The sequence below is a fragment of the Balaenoptera ricei genome, chromosome 6 (genome assembly GCF_028023285.1).
Source record: "Balaenoptera ricei isolate mBalRic1 chromosome 6, mBalRic1.hap2, whole genome shotgun sequence".
NCBI lineage: Eukaryota > Metazoa > Chordata > Mammalia > Artiodactyla > Balaenopteridae > Balaenoptera > Balaenoptera ricei.
Window position 1 is genome coordinate 69437518 of NC_082644.1, and position 18363 is coordinate 69455880.

The 18363-nt window shown below is 40.8% G+C and overlaps 1 protein-coding gene across 5 annotated transcripts in view; it reads left to right on the forward strand.

The window, feature by feature from the left end:
* The window catches only part of PUM3 (pumilio RNA binding family member 3), an 82958-nt gene extending 68915 nt beyond the window's left edge, over positions 1-14043 (forward strand). For all 5 annotated transcript variants that reach the window (XM_059924805.1, XM_059924806.1, XM_059924807.1 and 2 more), the window contains 5 exons: positions 4831-4973; positions 5633-5855; positions 7515-7602; positions 9949-10039; positions 13753-14043. In XM_059924805.1, coding sequence (XP_059780788.1) covers positions 4831-4973; positions 5633-5855; positions 7515-7602; positions 9949-10039; positions 13753-13885 — 678 coding nt within the window. In that variant the 3' untranslated portion in view covers positions 13886-14043. The remainder of the gene's footprint in view (positions 1-4830; positions 4974-5632; positions 5856-7514; positions 7603-9948; positions 10040-13752) is intronic.
* Positions 14044-18363: the final 4320 nt, after the last annotated feature.

The window sequence follows — 18363 nt, forward strand, 5'->3', positions numbered from 1 at the left end:
GTTCAGGGTAACCAGATTCCTGCAAATGTCAGGTTGAAATCACAGCCTGGTCAGTTGAGCCCTCACCTTTCAAAATGGATACACACTGTTTCCCACTTACTTTACTTTCTAAAATAAACATACTTATAAAATCCGATCCTGGAATTGTTGGTATGACGCAACTGCTTTGACAGCAGTGATCCTCTAAAAAGGAAGTAAGTGCACTGGCCAGTTGCTCTTTGAGAGTGAATATTGATACATACTTTGAAGTGTAGTATCTTTAAGATGCTATACAGAAGATATAAAGAATCATAACAGTGAACACCCAGCCTCCCACCTGATCGGGCAGGAAGAAGTAAAACTTGCCAAATACAGTTGAAGTTCAAGCCCTTTGTGTACTTTCTTTTTTTTTTTTTTTTTTTTTGCATATCCTTGTACCCGCCCCCCCCCCACCCCCGCTGTGATGGATTGGTGCTTATTATTTGCATGCATTCCCTTATCCTTTTGCTATATGTAGATGTTTATGGTATTATTTTGCATGTTTACAGATTCTATATAAGTGATGTGTTTTCTCCTGCAACTTGCTTTTTCCTTTTGGCATATGTTTGTGAGTCATCATCAAGGGTCAGGAAGCTTTTTTAATAAAGGGTCAGATAGTAATTATTTTAGGGTTTGTGAGTCGTGTATGGTCTCTGTCGCATATTCTTGTTTGCTTTGTTCTTTGTTTTTTGTTTAGCAACACTTTAAAATGTAAAAATATATATATATATTCTTAGCTCACAGGATGTACAAAAACAGGCTGCTGGTTAGATTTGACCTACAGGCCATGGTTTACCCACTGCTGTTCTAAACCATTCATTTTTCAATGCCAAATAGTTTTCCACTCTATGAATATACCACAGTTGATTTTTCCATTTTTTCTGTTGATGGACATTTAGGTTGTTTATAGTATTTGTAACTTTAAACATTCATATTATTTTTTGCTATTCCAGATAATTCTGTAAGCATTCTTTTATGTCTCCTCGTTTCTCAAACGCATTTACTTAGCAGAACTGTGGGTTGCCAGATATGCTGCCCATATGTTATATAGAGTCGTGTGTCTGTGTTTCCCGCCCAGCCACTACAAAACCTGTTGCATTATGCAGTGCTTTTAAAAATAGCCAAGAAAATTTAGTGTTGCTAAGCATTCTATTCAGAGTAACTGGATTTCCTGAAATGTCAGGTTGAAATCATAGCCTAACAAACACTCCTTTTCTCTTTAAGACCAGGCTCCAATTCAATCTCCAGATAATGTTCTCTGATCTCTCAGCCAGACCTGCTCTCCCCGTTCTCTCAGCTCTTATAATTTTTGTCTTTGCCGTCTATTCATTTAGCAGTTAATTGTGATCTGACCCAGGGCTTACAAACTCAGAAACATTCATTGACCAGGCAGGTAAATGAGTGAGGCAGGCCAGGTTGGGAGGGGCGGGGGGAACTAGAATGCACATGCCCTGTCCAAGGCGGTGGCCACCCTTGGCTCCAGCCTCTGGGAGTGTGAGCCCCATGGTGATAGATCTTCCAATTTATTTTTCTTTTTTAATTGTGATAAAATTTACCATCTTAGCCATTTTTAAGTATATGGTTAAGTGGTATTAGGTGTAGTCACATTGTTGTACAACCAATCTCCAGAACTTTTTCATCTTGAAAAACCAAAACTCTGTACATTTAATAACCTCATCCCAATTTTTTGAGTGCAGCCAAAAAGTTGGACTTTTGTATAAAATCACCGCATTTTTTAAAACAAAATACTCAAGAGGCTGCAGTCACTGCCGGTGATTTAACCTTCTTTTTACACTTCTGTTTTTATCCATTATTTAAATCTCTTATTTTTATTTTTAACTTTTAAAGAGTTCCTCTTGCCTCTTCTGCTAGATTTTAGCTCTTTAAGGTTAAGGTCAGCCTGTGTTTCTTTTTGTTCACACACAACCTTCCATAGAGGAACATGCACCACAGATGGGCATGGTGCTCAGTAATGTATGTTACACTTTGCATTTCTTTCTTCCACTGAAAATGCATGTGTGCTCTAACCTTACTTCCAGTGTGCACCTTTCATTTTGACCTTTACCTTTCCCTTTTAAAAGAGGGTTGGCAAAACAAGAATGCCAAAGAATCTGATAAGGGTCCAACATAAGGTCAGAATGGCCACACATTTTCACAAGGGAGATCTTTTGTTCTTCCTGCACTTTTCTTCTGTTTACATACCTGCTTTAGAGTAAAGCATAAGGGGAAGATATTACAACAGTGGTCCTTCTTGTGATTTTCTCTAAGTAAGAGGGAAAGTGAATTGAAAACCTTTACATTTGAACCTTCATTGTTGGGGTTCTTTCTCTTTTGAGGATGCCAAACTCATGACTCCGTCAGCTTTATTTAATCTCCATAGTTAAAGATGCTGTATATTGATGGGTGTTTTTCATATGAAGATAATTACTTTATAGCAGTTTCCAGTTTACAGAGTGAATTTTCTGATTTGCTCCTGGTAGTGGCCCACAGGTCGGGCAGGTGTATCATTTCCTTTTGCAGATAAGGGAATTGATGTATAGAGAGGTTAAAGGATTTTCCAAAGGCTACACAGCTTGAACCCAGAGACCAAATTCAGCACAAATCAACAGCTCTGTAGCTGCCTCTTCCCTGTCTCTATGTGTTTTGACACTCACTGTTCTCCAGGTGATCATCTAGAAATTTCTCTCCTCTGTGTGTGACCCAGGTTAAAGAGAAATGAATTAGTACTCCATAAAATAGCATCAATCATACTGTTTTATTTTTTCCAAGAGAATGTTTTTGATGGTAGGAAACCAGGAATACAGGGGAGTTGGAGAATTAAATGATACCACATTTTTAAGTAAACATTTTTTAGTTTCATATGATTGTTAGTTTATAAACGTTGCACTCTTTTAAGAATCTTAGACCAACATAAGTGTAGATTCTAAATTCCTTAATTACAAACTGAAAGGTAGTAAAAGTTCAGTGAATTTGGGCACTAGTCCTTGAGTAGTATTTTTGCATGGATTTTATATGCATCTTGTGTTAAGGTGAAACCATTTCTGCCCAAGAGAGATACGATGCACTAGTCCTTAAGTGTAGAACCCACAGAGAAGATCAAGTACATTGAAGACTACATTGCTGGCTTCATGCCACCCCTTTTCCTCCTAGGCCAAGAAAAAAAAAAGTTAATTAAAAATAAATAGCAGCCATTCACAGTTCTTCACTACATACTCCCCCCCCCCCTTTTTTTTAAAGCAATTGTTTTAAAGGTATAAATACCCCAGAGGGTTTTTTAAGGACAGCAAAGTTGTGGAGGTTTTTTAATGATTGTACAAATTGGCCTAAGCTATGTATCATTCTCAGTCTCTTCTTTAAACTGATTAAAGCATTTATCTTCTTTTATGAGTTGGTTAAACCTTAAATAAAGCCACACTAAAAGTAGCCCATATTTGTGGCACTAAATGCCTCTTTTTTCAAAAATGCATATGTTGGGTCTACTTTGGGTCATGTTTACCTTGAAATTGCAAAAGAGCTCCCATCCCCATGAAGTGATGTACATTTTTTTTCTGTCTTCTCCTTTAGTACTGAAATTTTAAGTCATTTTTTCTGAGTGGTTAAAATTTATATTGATTTTGAGGTGGTTAGATCTGTTGCACCTATTTTCTAGCTTTTTTTTTTTTTTTTTTCCCTGCACTGAAATTACTAATCTCGTTGTAATCAGTAGGCACTTAAGAGAATAGCAGATCTGAGTATATCATCTCCTGGAGAATTCCTTTCCTTAAGAATGGGGTGTATGTTTTCTTTGAAAGAGACTAGAGTTGAAGTCAGAGGACCAGAGCTAGTGAGAGCCCTTTCACTGACACGCTCACGTCCTCCTGCAGGTCACCTCCCCCCTTTCTGGGTCCCTCATCTGTAAAGCTGGGTGGTTGGACTGAATTCTTTCTGTGACCCCAGCCAGTTCTGAAGAATCTCTGGTGTTCAGACACACATGGCTTTGAATAATAGGTTTGTTATAAGAAATAGGAATGTTAGAGAGGGAAAGACTAATGATTTTTCTGTTGAATACGTAGGATAAACGAATTTTTAAACAGTGACTTTTCTGTCTTTGCAAATACCACCAAATCTACACAGGAGCTCAGTTGGGGTGGGGATGACATTGCCTTTGTTCCTTAATCAAACAACTGGAAAAGGAGGTTACTGTTCTTGTTAAGTTGATTGGAAATGTCATAGAATGCAATTATTTGTAACTGCTCCATGGACTCTTTCTGCATTTATTTCCCTCCCCCGTCTTTTTGTTTTCGATGTGATACTTAAACAGCCTTCATTTGCCATGAGTAAGTAACCTAACTTTAAAAGCCTTTATCCACTTGTTCTATTTAACAGAGTTTCTTTATCTCCCTTCACATACATCTCATTAGGGAAATTCTAATAAGAATGGTCGTCATCAATGCTGCTGCTGGATTTAAGTGCAGCTGCAAATTAACTGTATCTGCTCAGTGGGCCCAGCAAGTAATGTCCCCAGTAATAGTGGCCTAAGAAATGTTGGTTACAATGAATGAGATAACTCCTTTAGATATGTATTTTTCAAGTCCTTGAGCTTGGTCGCTTAAACGTAAATGGATTGTTCAGTAATGCTAGTCCCAGTAGAGAGGCAGTTCTGTATTCCGAGTGTAAATTTCTTTGTGCTTTAATGAGACGACTTCAGAACTAGCTGTACATTTTTCATTAAGTACGTTGGGGAAAAGTTATGTATCCTTCTTTACCATTCAGATTCCAGTCATAGTTTATTTTAAGCATATAGGTTCACTTTTTGTTTCTATAATTTTACAGGAAATTATTAATTCCTTGCCTAACATAGTAAATGACAAATATGGAAGGAAGGTCCTGTTGTATTTACTAAGCCCCAGAGATCCTGCACACACGGTAAGAGAGATCATTGAAGTTCTGCAGAAAGGAGACGGTAACGCACACAGGTGAGGGACAGTAGACTAAAGGGCTTGGGCCCTTTATTCCTGTGCTCTGATTGTTCATTCGTTTTGAGTGGCATGTGCTTCCATAAATCTACTCACATGTGTACACCTCTCATGCTCCCTCCCTCTCTAAAATTCCGAAGGTGAATTCCACTTTTAAGCCTGTAGTTTTGGCAGATTCTTAAAGTTTTTGTCCTGAAAAGGAAATGAAAGCATCATGCCAAAAGAACGCCTCTGAGGCCCAGCACATAGTAGGCGCTCAGGTGTGTGTTTTGCTTTATGTTTAAAGCAACTGGTACCACTTAATCAAGTATGCTAGGGAGCGGAATCCATAAAGTAGTCTAAACATGTGTTGTCAGATATTTTGTTATTGTCGTTATTTGGTTTGGGGTTGGTTTGAGATTTATTTATTTGTATTACACAAGGCAAGCTTCACTTATTGAGTGCTCGTTCTGTGCCAGGCACTGTTCAGATCCTGGGGACACAAAGATGAAAGACAGATATCCCGCCCTCAAACTGCTTATCTACGTGCACAACAGAAATTAGACAACAGAGCGTGGCACAAACTGTTATAAGCCCTTAGAGATTTCTGTGATAATAAAACACCATATTTCCTTTGCTATTTATCTTACCTTAATTCTTCTTTCAACATGTTACCACAGTAAGAAAGATACAGAGATCCGCCAACGAGAGCTCTTAGAATCCATTTCTCCAGCTTTGCTAAGCTACCTGCAAGGACACGCTCAAGAGGTGGTGCTGGATAAGTCTGCATGTGTGCTTGTGGCTGACATCCTGGGAGCTGCCATTGGAGACGTGCAGCCCGCCATGAATGCCGTCGCCAGTTTGGCAGCGGCAGAGCTGCATCCTGGTGGCAAGGATGGAGAGGTACTGTGCTATCATGAGACAGGTGGGAAAGCCACAGTGGCTGCAAAAACTCCAATCACTGGGAACATTGCTATAAAGAGAATTTTAGTGATAATGAACTCACCTCATACCCACAGTACATTTGGAAATTGCGAATTCAAAACAGTGCTGTTAACACTCACTGTCTTCTGATGACTCCACATACCTGCAGAGGAAAAACAAAATCCTCTTAATGCTGTCCATGATTGACCCAGGCTGTCTTTCCAGCATATTCTGTGTTCTTAATTTTGTTTTGAATTTGCTGTGGACTTTTGCACTTCTTTCATTTGTATGTACTTCTTTTCTCAACCTCAAGTGCTGCTTATGTTTCCATTTTCCTACGCTCTTCCTGTAGAAAGCCTTATTAATCCTTCCAGGTCCTCGGAATCCTTCTCCGTGAAGTCTTCCTTAATTCCCTCTCAATCAGAAAGTCTTTGCTCTTTCTGATAGCTCCTGCCTATGTTATTTGGGCCTTGTGTTATTCTGCCTTGTATCTTAAGTTTCTTGGTTCATGCACTGGATATGTGCTAGGCAGTGGTCAACACCCCCCACCCCCAAAAAAAGAGAATACCATTTGGGGAAACACAATAGTTAAATAAATATGCACACAAATGATTATTTATTGTAGAATAGAGATACGTGCTGTGAAGGAAAACACCAGGTTCTATGGGATTATGTACAAATGGGAGCCAGCCTGTCCTAGGAGGACTTCCTGAGGCAGTGAAAGCTAAGCTGAGACCCAAAGGACTGGTAGCTGAGTGAAGAAAGAAGATTCTAGGCAGAGAGAAGAGCATGTGCAGCCGCCTTGGAGGAAGGAAGAAGCTCGGCATGTTTGAGAACAGGAGGCTCAGGGGGCTGGAGATCATTGAGCAAAGGGAAGAGGAAGGCGGAAGCCAGATCCTGCCCGGCCCTTGCCCCGCACTGGGTTGTGAGCTCCTGATGGACCCACATGGATGGGGAGCCCACTGTTTTCTGACACAGGAGATGGGGAAAGAAATGGGCCGTGGATCTTAGAGACGCCCTGGCTCCTGCCCTCACAGAGCAGATCCTGTTAACAAATTGGGACGATGCCTGTGTAATGAAAGTCCCTCTGTAAGGACACAGGGCCTGTTGTCTCCCGTGCTGGACAAGGAGAGATCCTAGGGGGTCTCTGTGCGAACAGTCGGTATGGCCCTTGGAAAGGAGTGAGATTAAGCTGAACGATGCTTTCTTGGCCGGCTCATCAGGTAGTGCTCCTCGGGCATCACCTTAAACGATGATTTAAACATCATTCAGCATTAGGTTTTAATGTTTCTGCTGTAGTGTTATGTCCCATCGGTTTCTTTGCTCCTCAGAATGGCATATGACAGTCTGGAAAGTGGTTAGCGTGATGTTAAGATGAGCCTGGTGGTAGAGCTGTTCAAACTGGAGCTCACGAAGCTGAATGTGAGCTGCCTCAGTGACCACGTTATCCTGAATAACCATCTTCATTTCAGTCAGGGTTGGAGTAGATCTCTCGTCCCTCCAGGTGTAGTAGTCATTGTAGGTAAAGACCTCTTAAGCCTTTTGGAACTTTCAACTCGCCTGAGACTTTATCCGTATGTGGTGATATAGAGTGGATGAAAACAGCTTTTTAATTAATATGTTCTTGACCCCTCACAGCTTCACGTTGCAGAACATCCTGCAGGACATCTAGTTCTGAAGTGGTTAATAGAGCAAGATAAAAAGATGAAAGAAAGTGGACGAGAAGGTAGGCTGTGCAACTTGACCTTTTCTTGTATTGGATGTGGAATTTCAGTAATGTCTGGCATCCCTGAACTTTATGCCGGCCATTTGAGTTCAAATGAAAGTCTGTTGAGTTTGTGAGTAAGAAATGATTTAGTGGTTGCAAATAATGCTTTTTCCCCCTGGAAATTTGTCCCCTAGAATCCTTTCATTTTCTTTCCCTTTCCCACCCTCCCCCGCTTTCTCTCTTCCCTCCTCTGCTACTTCAGACTTCAAAACGGGCTTGTCCAGCGTTCTAAAATGCCGTTTTATCCTTTGAGGATGGTGAGAGCAGAGTAGGAGGGCCGGTTTGTGAGTATCATCATCGCAATTGAAAAGCATATTTATCTTTAGTTTTGAGGAAAGGATAAGCAGAAGAAAATTATCCTCATCAGAGAATTTTGAACTGGTGCCTATTTGGCATTGAAATATATATGACCAAAGAGCAAGCCAGTCCTTGGCACTTCCTGGTTTTTCATAAACCTTACAGCTGCTCTGTAGAAACTCAGCTCTCAAGAGGAGGACAGCATCTTTTATTTCTTGATGAGTGAAAATTTGCATATCATTCCCCTCTCAGTCCTGTCTTTGACCAGACCTTCTCTTTCTAAATTCAAACTCCATCTGCTATTTTAGCCACTAAAGAGGCTTCCTCCCACTGAGTTAAAACAGTTTGGGCTTTCTATTACTGTGTCTGAAAAAAGTGACAGATCATGAATTTATGTCTTGAGGCAAGTTGCAGTTCTAATGGCTAGTGAGGCAATCAGTAGAGTAGCAGAACTGTCACTTCTCACTCTACCTTTAAGAACAGAGACTTGGGCCTATTTCTCACTGTAAATTTTTTATAAAACAGGAAGCTTCTGGTAATAAATTTTGAAGAAAAAATAATATATTGAATTATCTTTTTATTATTAAAAAGTTGGTGCATAGTTGAGCTGAGTTTATATCAGAAAAGTTGTCTTGCTTTTAAAATCCAAGCAATTTTCTAGTGACTTTTCTCCTTATTTAAATTGCCCTGGCAACCCTAAAACACATCTGTTTGAACTTGATGTATTTGTCATTTTCATGTAGCACCAAATGAGTGGCTAGCTGTCTTGGTTATCTATTGCTGTGTAACAAGCCACCTCAAAACTTAGTTTTCAAAACAACAGTCATTTGGTCGGTGTTTGGTGGAGCTCAGAAGCTCTACTCTGAGTCATCTGGGGCTGCTTGGCTTGGGGTTGGATTATCCACTTTCACAATGGCTGGCAGTGGCTAAGTCCAGCAGCCTTGGTTCCTCTCCCTAGGCTGTTGGGTTTCCTCACAATATAGTGGTTGAGTTTTAGGAGGACAAAGTAGGTGCATGGTACTTTCATGATTTAGCCTCAGAAGTTATTTAAGGGCAGTTGTACTGTACTCTCTTGATTAAGTCAGTCACAAAGGCCCACCCAGTTCGAAAGGAGAAGACATCAGTTCCACCTTTAGATGAGGGAGTGGCACTATTCTAGAAGCATACACAGACAGGAGATATTGTTGTGGTCACCTTTGGAAAACATTGTCTGCCTCACCAGCTGATTTCTGTCCCTCTTGAGCATGTGCCACGAAGAGTAAAATAGTCATAGGCCTCTTGGCTTTTAAAGGCTCCTCATATTTGGCTATCTTTGAATTTTATATGCTACCTACCCAAGATGTTTGCCTTTAAGATAGGTTGTCCCCACCTCCATCTGTACCAGATCCTAGTCTTCAGAATTTCTCCTTTGTCCAAGAGTTAGTTAACACTTAGATGGCACAGTGAATAAGATAATACACTCTGAGACCTTGGGAATCAGATGTGCTATAATCACAAAAGATGAATCGTATTTTTGATGGGTGAACGAATGTTTAGTATTGTAGAGAGAAATTGCCAGGTGTACGCCAGAATAGTCATTTGACTGTTAATTGTGTTCACGGCACCTTCTGAGTGAGCATTTTCCTTGAGGGGAAACTTGATTTTAACCAAACACGAGGTGCTGCTGTCAAACATTTACTTCCTGAATAATTTTCAGGTCAGGGTTAAATCATTAAATAGTACAAAGAAATGCAAACATGACCAAGCGAGCATTTTATAAGAAGTCATTGTTTCTCTTGAGTAATTACTGCTAAACATAGCTGAGGATTTGGGTCAGAGTTGAGAGAAATGGCGGTATTAAAAACGTATTACATAAAGCTGAGCTAGAATTTTTAGTGTTAAGTGATACTGGGTGAGACCTCTTTATTAGCTTTCTCATTAAAACATGTTTCCAGCTTTAAGGGTAGTAGAGAGAGAGATTGGGAGTTTAAATCTTGGTATATGATGTTCATTAAGTTTATTTTACAGGTTGTTTTGCAAAAACACTTGTAGAGCTTGTTGGTATGAAGAACCTGAAGTCCTGGGCTAGTGTCAATCGAGGAGCCATTATTCTTTCTAGGTATGTAGAACGTGTGCCTTTTTCTGCTCAGGGCCCTCGTCCTCAGTGCCCGTGAGTGCAGAACATGCTTCCTTCACACACACTTCTCAGTTCTCATGTCTGTTTCCAATAGTCCAGCATTCCTGTCAGTTACTCTTGGTCTACACAAGTGTACCAAATATTAGAGAGCAAATGTAACTCTTTCCGTCAGTCCTTACAGTTTTTTTCATATGCCCTCTTTTGGATGGCAAGCATCATAAAATATGGCATTCACAAGGCATCATTTGACTGTTTCACCACATTTATGGTTTTGACCAAAGTTTACTTGTATTCTTTTTTAATGGATTAGTTTTGTTCCCGTGAAAACTGACAGAGTTGTTTTTCAAATCGTGACTGACTTTACTGACTTTGTTTTCAACTATTCTAAAAGGATTCGAGAAGCATTTGCTATTAAAGTCTACATGCTAATTAATCTTTGTTTCTAATTAAAATGATAGAAAACTGATGATTTGTAAATTGAGACACGTGCTTAACTTGTATATTGTTGTTTGGACATAGGTTGAGTTTATAATTTACAGGTCATTGAAATTTCCATGTATTCTATTCCCAGATAAAACCCTTTTATTAAGGATATTCATTTAAAAATAGATTTGTGTGTTGTTTTGAAGTAATCACTGTTGATTTTTTTCACCCTGCTGTGTTATCGAGATTTGGAAAAACAGTTACCAGTCTCAGCTTGAATTTCCCACAGTATTTCACATGCAAGTTACTATGCAATTTAATTTGTATATGTTCATAAATGTTGTAGGCATTTCTTCAATATATATTTTGATTTGGTACACATATACTCACAAATGCGTACATTCCAAATGGGCATTCATTATTTTTAGGTATATCAGTATCTCCAAATATATGGGTGATACAGATCACTAGTTTATTTCTCATTAAAATTAGCTAATTTTCCAGTTGATGTTGAACAGCCGGAGTCCATTAGCTGAAACATGAACTTTTTTGACATGAATTTCGTTACTGGGCATTTGGAATGTTAACACCTACTGACACATTATTTCATTACACTCAATTAACTAAAAATTCTGGCAATGCCGTAAAATTAATTTTTTTTTTAACATCTTTATTGGAGTATAGTTGCTGATTCACTTTGTTATACAGCTATATGTATACATATATCCCCATATCCCTTCCCTCTTGCACCTCCTTCCCACCCTCCCTCTCCCACCCCTCTAGGTGGTCACAAAGCACCGAGCTGATCTCCCTGTGCTATGCAGCTTCTTCCCACTAGTTAGCTATTTTACATTTGGTAGTGTGTATATGTCAGTGCAACTCTCTCACTTCGTCTCAGCCTACCCTTCCCCCTCCCCGTGTCTTCAAGTCCATTCTCTACGTCTGCGTCTTTATTCCTGTCCTGCCCCTAGGTTTATCAGAAGCAGTTTTTTTGTTTTTTTTTTTAGATTCCATATATATGTGTTAGTGTACGGTATTTGCTTTTCTCTTTCTGACTTACTTCAGTCTGAATGACAGGCTCTAGGTCCATCCACCTCACTACAAGTAACTCAGTTTTGTTTCTTTTTATGGCTGAGTAATATTCCACTGTATATGTGCCACAGAACCAGGAAGAAATAGAAAATATAAACAGACCAGTCACAAGCACTGAAATTGAGACTGTGATTAAAAATCTTCCAACAAACAAAAGTCCAGGACCAGATGGCTTCACAGGCAAATTCTATCAAACATTTAGAGAAGAGCTAACAGCTATCCCTCTCAAACTCTTCCAAAATGTAGCAGAGGGAGGAACACTTGCAAAGTCATCCTACGAGGCCACCATCAGCCTGATACCAAAACCAGACAAAGATGTCACAAAAAAATAAAACTACAGGCCAATATCACTGATGAACATAGATGTAAAAATCCTCAACAAAATTAATTTTTAAAGATTGCTCATCAATCAGAGCTCCCCTTGGGTGGGTTTCAAACATGAGAAGGATACTGTAGGTTTATTATGGAATACTCCTTAAAACGGGAATATGAAATATCTGAACATGAAGTATCTGAGGTTCTAAAGGGAAGTGAAACTGGCGATAAATTAATAATTGATTAATATAATAATTATTTTTATTTGGCTTTAGAATATTGTCATGTGCTTGTTTGGCAAAATTCTTTCCTTGTTTATATTTTTCTTTAAAACTCGTGCAGTATGTGTGTGTGTGCGTGTTTGTTTTTGTTTGTTTGTTTTGCTGAATCTTTTTTAGAGTAAGTGACAAAGTGTCATTCTGGGTGAAAAAATCAGCCTTGTATGCAGTCTGAAAAATAACTCAGGGAAGCATAATTCTCTAGCATTTAAATGCATGAGCTCTAGACAGACTGCCTGGGTTCCAGTCCCAGCTCACTGTGTGGCCTTGGGCAAATTATTCAGCTTTTCTGAGCCTTAATTTTCTTGGATGTAAAAGGAGATTAATAATAATCCTAGGTTGTTATGAAAACTAAATGGGATGATGCATACATAATGCTTAGCATTATGTCTAATGCGTGTGTTCAGTAAGTATTAACTGGTATCACTATTATGCACTGTGTGACTGTGTGTTTAGCCAAGGTTTATAAAATAAGAACACCTATGAGTCACAAGTCTATTGAGAGGGCACTTTACTTTTCAGCTTTGCAGGTGGCAAGCAATACTTGTTGCTTGTCTTCCACAAGCATGTCCTCCTCTCTGTGGACACGATGGAAATTATTGGGACCAGGGTCTTTCAAACATGCCAAGTGATTTCTTTCTGGGTTGTGTTTCAATGGTCAGCATTTAAACGTGGTCATGAGGAAGTTGGGGGAGAATAGGAAATTCGGCCCTGGGGTTTGGTGGTTGAGTGCCTGTGACTTGGCCCCTATTTAGAGAAAGGGGCCTACTTGTTGCCAGTCTGCAGAGCTCTGCTCACCTGTGATAAAGTACGCCAGCAAGGTCTCAGAGAGCAGAGCTGACCTCATTTTGTTGAATGACTCACACTGATCGAATGGGTAACTAGGAGCCAGGCTCTGGCTAGGTGCTTCAGATATGGGATCATGTGAGCCTCAAAACACAGCCCTGTGAAGAAGGCGGGTTCTTTTGTTCCCATTCCGCAGGCCAGGAAACTGAGTCTTTGAGAATTTAAATAGCATGCTCTTGGTTGTATAGTTACTGAGTGGCAGAGGCAGGTTTCAAATCTGGGCAGTTAAGCTCCAAGGTAAAGCTCTTTACCCCTTCACTCAATGTTTTGGCAATAGAGTTCGGTAAGAAGGCCATTCATTAACTGCTTATCTTTCATGCCCCCCACCTTTCCTCGTGTACACCTATTCACGCATGTTAATTCAGTCACTCAGTGAGCATTTCTTGACTGTCTGCTCTGTGTACGTGGTGCCGTGAGATAAATAAAGCACAGGGTCCTTGCTCCTGAGCTTTTCTAGGTGGAGAAGGAAAGGTAGAATAAACGTAGTAAACAGTTTTAAGGCAGGGTGTTCGTCCTAAGACAAAGTGAAAGCAGGACCAATTATGTGGTTTTAGAATATAGGCTACTAGCCCCCATCATTCATCTGATGAATGGGGAAAAAAAAGTATTTACAGTTACACAACTTGTCTCACAAGTCAATGAATTTTTTGTACTGTGTGCGAAGGTAGTATTTGCAGACAATCTAAGGGTTTTTTATGAAATTTAATTTTTTGTTTGTTAATTTTTGTCTTCTCTCTTCAGCCTTCTCCAGAGCTCTGATCAAGATGTTACAAATAAAGTCAAAGCTGGATTGAAAAGCCTTATTCCCACATTGGAAAAAAACAAAAACACCAGCAAAGGAATAGAAATGCTACTTGAAAAACTGACTGCCTAGGTAGAAACAGTTAAGAACAAGTTGGATTCATTTTTCCTCTTCTGTTTTCCCAGTACAGAAAAGAAGGGCTAGGGTCCGTCTTACTGGTAATTTGGGTGCTCTGTATATGTGTTTCTTCTTTGTATAAGAATCTATTTATAAAATGATGTCTAAAAATGGCCTTTTTTTTTTTTTTTTTTTTTTTTTTAAATATGGTTTTACAAGACCACTTTTTTTTTTTTTGTATATGTACCCTTCTGTTGAGAGAGATTTTTTAAAATTATTATTTATTTATTTATTTATTTATTTAATTTTTGACTGTGTTGGGTCTTCGTTTCTGTGCGAGGGCTTTCTCTAGTTGCGGCAAGCGGGGGCCACTCTTCATCGCGGTGCGCGGGCCTCTCACTATCGTGGCCTCTCTTGTTGCGGAGCACAGGCTCCAGACGCGCAGGCTCAGTAGTTGTGGCCCACGGGCCCAGTTGCTCCGTGGCATGTGGGATCTTCCCAGACCAGGGCTCGAACCCGTGTCCCCCGCACTGGCAGGCAGACTCTCAACCACTGCACCACCAGGGAAGCCCTAAAAATGGCCTTTTTAAGAAAAAAATCTCAGCCTTCTCTTTTATCTTGTTGAATAGTAAGCAAATCACAATGTAAAAGGTTTAACAGTCATACACAGTGGGACCAACCAAATTTATATAAAGTAGTTGCGTGCATTGATTCAGGGGAGAAGACATCTTCAGTGAACAGTAGTCTGAGAGGGCTTCATGGAGGAGGAGGAACCTGAGAGTTTCCTGCTTCAGAGGAAGGCAGGATGTGGTAAAGAAGAGCCACGGGGAGTCCTTGGCGGGAGCAGTGAGGTGCAGTCAGTGGTTTTGAACTGACCTGCAGGAAGGCTTGGGGCTTGTTGGGTACAGGGATGGGGACACTCTACATCCAGGACAGCTGCATTCCTAGCTGCCTTATGGATTGGGTGCCATGTTAGATTTTGTTGGAAACAAGCCACTCCAGGAAGTTAAGATTTGTAGGGGGAAATGTGCTGGATGAATTAGGGGATCATAGTGGGTAGCAGTGTTAAGGTCATTGTCACAGGGAAAATCTTCCTGTCTTTGAAACTGGGCCTTCCAAGTACATAGCTCCTTGTAGTGAGACTTTCTCTCTTGGGACTTTCCCTAAAGTAGTTGAGGCCTACAGGGTTTGAGTTAGAAGGATACACAAATTTGTTAATAGTGCAGAAGTTGGAATTTTTAAGTACAAGTAGGATGTTTGAATTTTAAAACTACACTTGGCTTCCAAGCAACAAAGCTTGGAAGGATTGGTAGACCTTGGAAGAATTCATAACCAGGCTCATGTAGCCCTGCCTATGAATACCTGACTGCTTTGGAAACCGAGCTTTGGGGCTTTCTCTAAGTAGCCTGCCGTAACAGGACACCCACTCAGGTCTGTCACTGCAATTACACCTCAGGAGAACGGCTGTGCCTTTCCTACCAGACCGCAGGGTCCCAGGACTACTCCCAACGCACCAGCTGCCAGGACGTTACCTGCTGCCCTCTCCTGCGGGTGCATTGAACCCTGCAGGAGCAAAAGAGCCGATGCCTGTGATTCTCTTTTGGCGTGGATTCTCCCCCCCGCCCCCCGCCTCCCCCCCACCCCTACCCAGCCAGGTCTAAGGGTAGAGGTGGGACCCTTGGGGGAACTGGGGGTGGGGTGGGAGACAATGGGGAAGAGCTTGCTTTTGTTTGACTGATATATTGCGTGTTTGTTTTCCGTATAAAGGGCCCATTTGGAAAGAGAGGGGGACAGAAATTCTGCTGTTTGTTCCATCTGTAAGACTAAAAAAATAACATCCGTAGTTTTGAAAGTTAGAATATTATGAAGCATATAACAAGAGCAGAAATCCTTCTTCTGCCCCACTCCTCCACACGCCTGCCTTGTCCTCCCCACAAGCAACGACTTTCAGTTCTTTTTAGCTCTGCTAAGTTTTTAAATATATGATTTTTGTGGGTTAAAAAAAAAAATCTATCTGTTTTAGGCATTTTCTTTTAACTTCCTGTTATGGAAAAATACAGATTAAGACTCGTCACCACCACTGTCTCCCTACTTCTTTTCTTTCCATTTTCCCAGTAGAATTGCATCATCTTTGATAAATTGGTGTTCAGTTTATATGATTATGTTGACGTCAGTTGTTAAATACTGAAGGAAGTAGTCAGCTGTCATGACATTTCCTATACCATTTTTTTTTCCCGGAATGAATAAATTGCCTCATTTATTTTTATTTGCTTACTTTCCTACATTCCTATAATTAATTTTTCTCAAACTGTCCATCAGAACTGCATACACTCTTCTCCAGTAGGCATTTTCCTCTTTTTTCAGCCTGTCAAGGCTCGCGTGTTATTCTGGGGTCGACCCCTTTCCCGATGGCTCCAGTGTGTCCCACCCATCTAGTGTGCCTCCAGTGGGTCATAGATGTGCTGAAATTTTAACAGCTTCAACCCTTACTCCACCAGGCGATACAAACGTTTCCCTTGTGTGGCTCATGCAAAAGAACACTGGTATGAACTAATCCCAGGGGCCCTTTCCTTAAGTCAGTGATGGATTTAGGAAGAAGCCTGGCCAGTGGACCTCGGAAGAGAAGTATATTCCTGGGAGAGGTTCCTTTGGTCTCACACCCACAAGGGACAGAGTCCCTTTCCTGCTGGCTGACTTTAGTATATGCAGAAAGCATACTGAGGATGGCTGAGCAAAAGGTTGAAAGAATCTGAAACTTTGATGTTGAACTGCTGAATAAATCAACTCCTGGAGCTGCCCTACCCCTGAACTTCCTGTTATGTGAGAGAATTAACTTTCATTTATCATTTAGGCCATTTTGAGCTGGATCTTTAGACACTTGCAGCCAAAGTGGTGCTAACCTGTCAGTGAACACTGCCTTCCACACCATCCAGTACGTCAGGTCACCTGGCAGAAACCTCCGCTGGAGCCAGCTGGCTTTCTGAGTGTCCTAAGAACCCGCAGCACAGCCATCCTCATCCCGGGCCTTCCCTTCATGTCTCCTAGGGAAAGCCCATTCCAGGATCCCATGCATTTCATTTTCTTGCTTAACGTCCTCTTTTGAATGGGGCACAATCTCTAGCAGCTTCCTGAGAAAGAATGCGTATGAGGTAAAATTTTAAAGTCTGTCTATTCTACCCTTTCATACCTGGACACCTAGTTTAGCTGGATATAGAATTCTAGTTTGAAATTAATTTTGCCTTGGAATGTTGAAGACATTGGTCAATATTTTCTTTGGCTTGCAGAGTTACTATGGAAGTCTAATGCCATTCTTATTCTCCGTCTTTTATATGTGGCCTTTTTTGGGGGAGTTGTGAGGGGTTTCTCTGAAAGGTTTCAGAACTTTTTTTATCCGCGGCCTCCTTGTATTTCAGGATCATGTGCATTGCTATGTGTCATGTGTGTCTGCTCTTTATTCTTCGTGCTGGGTGCTTGAGGATTTTAGTCGGAGACGTGAAGCCCTTCCATTTGGGGGCTGTATCTGTATTGTCTCCCTAACTCCCTCCTCCTCCAACCCTATTTTCTCTATTCTTTCTCGTTGAAACTCCTGTTTTGCAGATTTCGAACGCTGATTTAATCCTCTAATTTTCTTTTTCAATTCTTTGGCTCTTTGTTTTGCTTTCTGGGTGAGATATTTCCTCCACTTTCTCTGTCAGCCCTTCCATTGACGTGTTCTTTTCTTGTTTCTTGAATGAAGTATCTCCTAAACCCCTGGGAATGTTGTCTTTTTTCGTTTGTTTGTTTTACCTTGCTTTCTCTCTTTTCTTGTGTCTGCACTTTTTGTTTATTTTGGTCTCTCATGTTTGACACTTTCTGGGAGAGACCTTTGGCTCTCCTTTATATACTTAAGACACTTAAAACTGATCAGAAAGGGGGCAGGCCCTTCTGGACTGTCGACTGCTCATTACGCAGGTGACGAGGTATGGATGCCCCTGTTTCACCGGAGTCCTCCAGATGTCAGGATCCATAGGCCTTGTGTCGGGGCCATTCTGTGCCTCTAGAGGGAAATCCACCTGGCAGCCAGAATTCTGGTTGCTCAACACTGTGTGCAGATTTTCATTAACCCACCTGCTTTGAGTACAGCACCTCTCCCTCATGTTCTCTTATACCTGGGACCCCCTTGTCTGAAGAAATCGAACCACTGTGAGTCCACAAAATAAACTCTCAGCCTTCTGCCAATGTGTGGAGTGGTAGTCCACCAGTTTTAGCCAATCCCCCTGTTTTCCATCCTAGGCCTCACTCCAGCTTTCCCCAGTACTTAGCACCTCTACTTGCTGGGATTCTCTGTAGATCACAGTGAGAATTAACTTGCTCCTCTGCTTATACATGGTATTCAGCTTTCTTGGCCCTGATAACTTTCTCCGTGGCTTCCTCTTTTTCCAGATATTTGTTGTTGTGCACTCACTGATGGCTTCTCTCCTGTTTGTTTCTTTTCTTTGTTTTGATTTTCTACC